The sequence below is a fragment of the Armigeres subalbatus genome, chromosome 1 (genome assembly GCF_024139115.2).
Source record: "Armigeres subalbatus isolate Guangzhou_Male chromosome 1, GZ_Asu_2, whole genome shotgun sequence".
Lineage (NCBI taxonomy): Eukaryota > Metazoa > Arthropoda > Insecta > Diptera > Culicidae > Armigeres > Armigeres subalbatus.
Genome location: NC_085139.1, coordinates 189,168,998 through 189,171,600, shown reverse-complemented (window position 1 = coordinate 189,171,600; position 2,603 = coordinate 189,168,998). Strand labels below are relative to the sequence as shown.

General features: G+C 40.6%; 1 protein-coding gene across 1 annotated transcript; it reads left to right on the top strand.

Annotated features, from left to right (window-relative positions):
- The first annotated feature begins 230 nt into the window (after positions 1-230).
- On the top strand, positions 231-2,129 carry LOC134209263 (zeta-sarcoglycan). Its single transcript, XM_062685245.1, has 5 exons — positions 231-371; positions 438-558; positions 618-879; positions 949-1,072; positions 1,150-2,129. The coding sequence occupies exons 2-5, from the start codon at positions 444-446 to the stop codon at positions 1,369-1,371; spliced, it is 723 nt and encodes a 240-aa protein (XP_062541229.1). The 5' UTR covers positions 231-371; positions 438-443; the 3' UTR covers positions 1,372-2,129.
- Positions 2,130-2,603: the final 474 nt, after the last annotated feature.

Sequence of the window (2,603 nt, the reverse complement as noted above, 5' to 3'; positions counted from 1 at the left end):
GGGTGAAAGTCGAAAGGATATGACGGGTGAAATTGAAACTTTTCTGTATTCTTCCGGCTGTTGTGCCAAGATGCCTCTGTTACACATTGTGGGAAAATCCCTCTGACGTATTACCAACCTCCATTCCTCTTGTACCATCACCGGAGTCACCGACTGAGTGTGGCTGGTGAACACTGATTGAGGGACACGTGTTTATTTATTTACGTTGAGAGGGGAAACAGTTTCTTTCGTTTCTTTTCTATTCTCTGGGATTCCAACTCACATTAGTAGCGATAATGATCTTTGATTCCGTTGGGAAACGTTCGCTGCGAGGCTTGGCCATAGAGTAAACTTCTTTATTTCCCGGATTGAATTGATGGACTGTTGGGGATGTAGGATGTGTTATTTTGCGAAGTGATACCACCTTTAATTTGGGGATTAATTTGTTTTCTTTGCAGGATGGAATGGGTCAGCTGAAGATAGTTTCCGGAGGGATTCAACTGACGGGCCAAGCGATGGTTCTGGACATCTTACGAGCTTCCTCGATACGGTCCAAACACGGGCAGCCCATTTCTATTGGTAGTTATAATTGTATTTCCGATTGAACCGAAAGTTATACCAATTATTTAATTTCGCAGAGTCTTCGCGCAACTTTAGTGTTAACACACGTGATTCCGAGGGATACTTGGAGAATCAACTATTTCTGGGTCACGATCGATTAGAAGTGCTTGCTAATCACTTTCGGGTAGCGGACAGTCATGGTACCTCACTGTTTTCGGTGGATCGGGACGAGGTCACCATAGGAGCAGGTTCTCTTAGAGTCGAGGGAGAAGGTGGAGTCATATTCAGAGATTCAATCCAAACTCCACTGGTCCGGGCGGAAGCCGGCAAGGATTTGAAGTGAGTTTGTATCGACGAAGCTTGAAAAGAATATGTACTTACTTACAGATGTGTTTTCTTCTGGGTTAGGTTGGAGTCACCAACGCGATCTCTAGAGGCACGTGCTACTCAAGAAATATTTATGCAATCACGAGCCGGAAGCATCGAAGCCAACTGCCTCAACGATCTCAAGCTCCATTCAGTGGCGGGCAGTGTAAGTAATGTTTGAAGTTGACTTTCATAGATCACTTAGGAGTTCGGATAAATTTACAATTTTCCTATCTTTAACAGATTCGCCTGGACGCCAGTACAATTATCATGCCCAACCTCAGAACCGTTCAAGCTCCTTCGTCTGCAGCATCAGGGTCATCACGCGATCACGGTCCTGGATCGGCCTCCGCATCGTCATCGCACACCAAAATCTATCAACTGTGTGCCTGCTCCAACGGGAAATTATTTCTCGCTCCTGCCCACAGCATATGTACCGCAGACGACAGCGCTATCTGTAGGTAATATACCTTTCAGGCACTCTTTATAACAACAGCCTCATCAACCCGTCACCAAATGGTAGCCTAATAGCGTGTAGTGTACCCACAAAGTTAGATAGTCTCAATGAAGTGTAAATAGAAACAAATTTTGCTGAAAGCGAACACACTTGTTTTTTCTCGCAAACGTTAGGTCATCTAGGAAAAAGTCGATTTCGAGAAGTATGAAGCAATTGTTAATGGAACTTGTTACGTTGTTTAAGTTGGACTCTCTGTTGTATGATTTTTTATAATTGGTGAAAATCGTCTGAAAATCAATGGTTACATGTTCGGAAATCAGAAATTTAAATAATTATATTTCATCTCCAATCTAGATCCTTCCCATCTAGTGGATAACCTGTGAAATAACAGAGCTTATAGTCGATCAAATTAGCAAACTAAACCTGGTGCAAACGTGTTTTAGAGGATACATCATAGTTTGGGCTCAAATTAATCAAAATGAAATTTGATTCGGACAAGTACTAGGACATAACAACAAAAAATAACTTCAATATAAACGAGTAACAGCACAAGGTTTAGCCAGCTTTAGAGGAAGGTAGTTGAATAAAATACGCAAAGCAAAAATAAAATTCTGCAAAGTCGCCAATTAAAAGGATAATCGATATGAGTACGGTTAGTTGGGGAGTGAACAGGGGAGGGGTTTAGTATTTCATAAAAAATATACATATCATATACAGTAACAAATAAGGCACTGGATAAAAATGCTAATAAATCATTTGAAATGGAGCTTGTTTATTATGTTTCGTTATTGATATCCGAAACACACATTTTTCTCATGATGACAGTTGCTGACGATAATGTTTAAACAACTTGATCTTCTGTTACTTATTTTGAATACTGTAACAACAAAAGTGGTATGTATGTATGTGTATGTTTATCAACCATCCTGGCTTTAGTTTTGCTTTGCATAAGGTTCCACTCAACAAGTATAGTCAAATTTAGTTAGCACTGCTGTATGAAGGGCCAAACAAAGAGGTGGCGCATTCGTAAGCAGAGACACTTACACGAAACCCGCGAAAAAGAGAATCTCCTTCAAACAGAGTAATCCAGCCGACTGAAAATGAGTTCCGCAATACTTGTTGGGCTTTCCGAGGGAAGGACGCGCCAAATCCATTACAACTGTGGTCTATGTAAAAAGAAAAGTGGTGGATTCAAAACATAACATGCAAGTAAAAAAAACGATTTTTATAGATCTAATAA

Excerpts from the sequence above, each read along its gene's own strand:
- LOC134209263 (XM_062685245.1), top strand. The coding sequence starts at position 444 with ATGGGTCAGCTGAAGATAGTTTCCGGAGGGATTCAACTGACGGGCCAA. Across the intron at positions 559-617 it reads CGGGCAGCCCATTTCTATTG|AGTCTTCGCGCAACTTTAGT; the intron begins GTAGTTATAATT and ends TTAATTTCGCAG. Across the intron at positions 880-948 it reads GAAGCCGGCAAGGATTTGAA|GTTGGAGTCACCAACGCGAT; the intron begins GTGAGTTTGTAT and ends CTTCTGGGTTAG.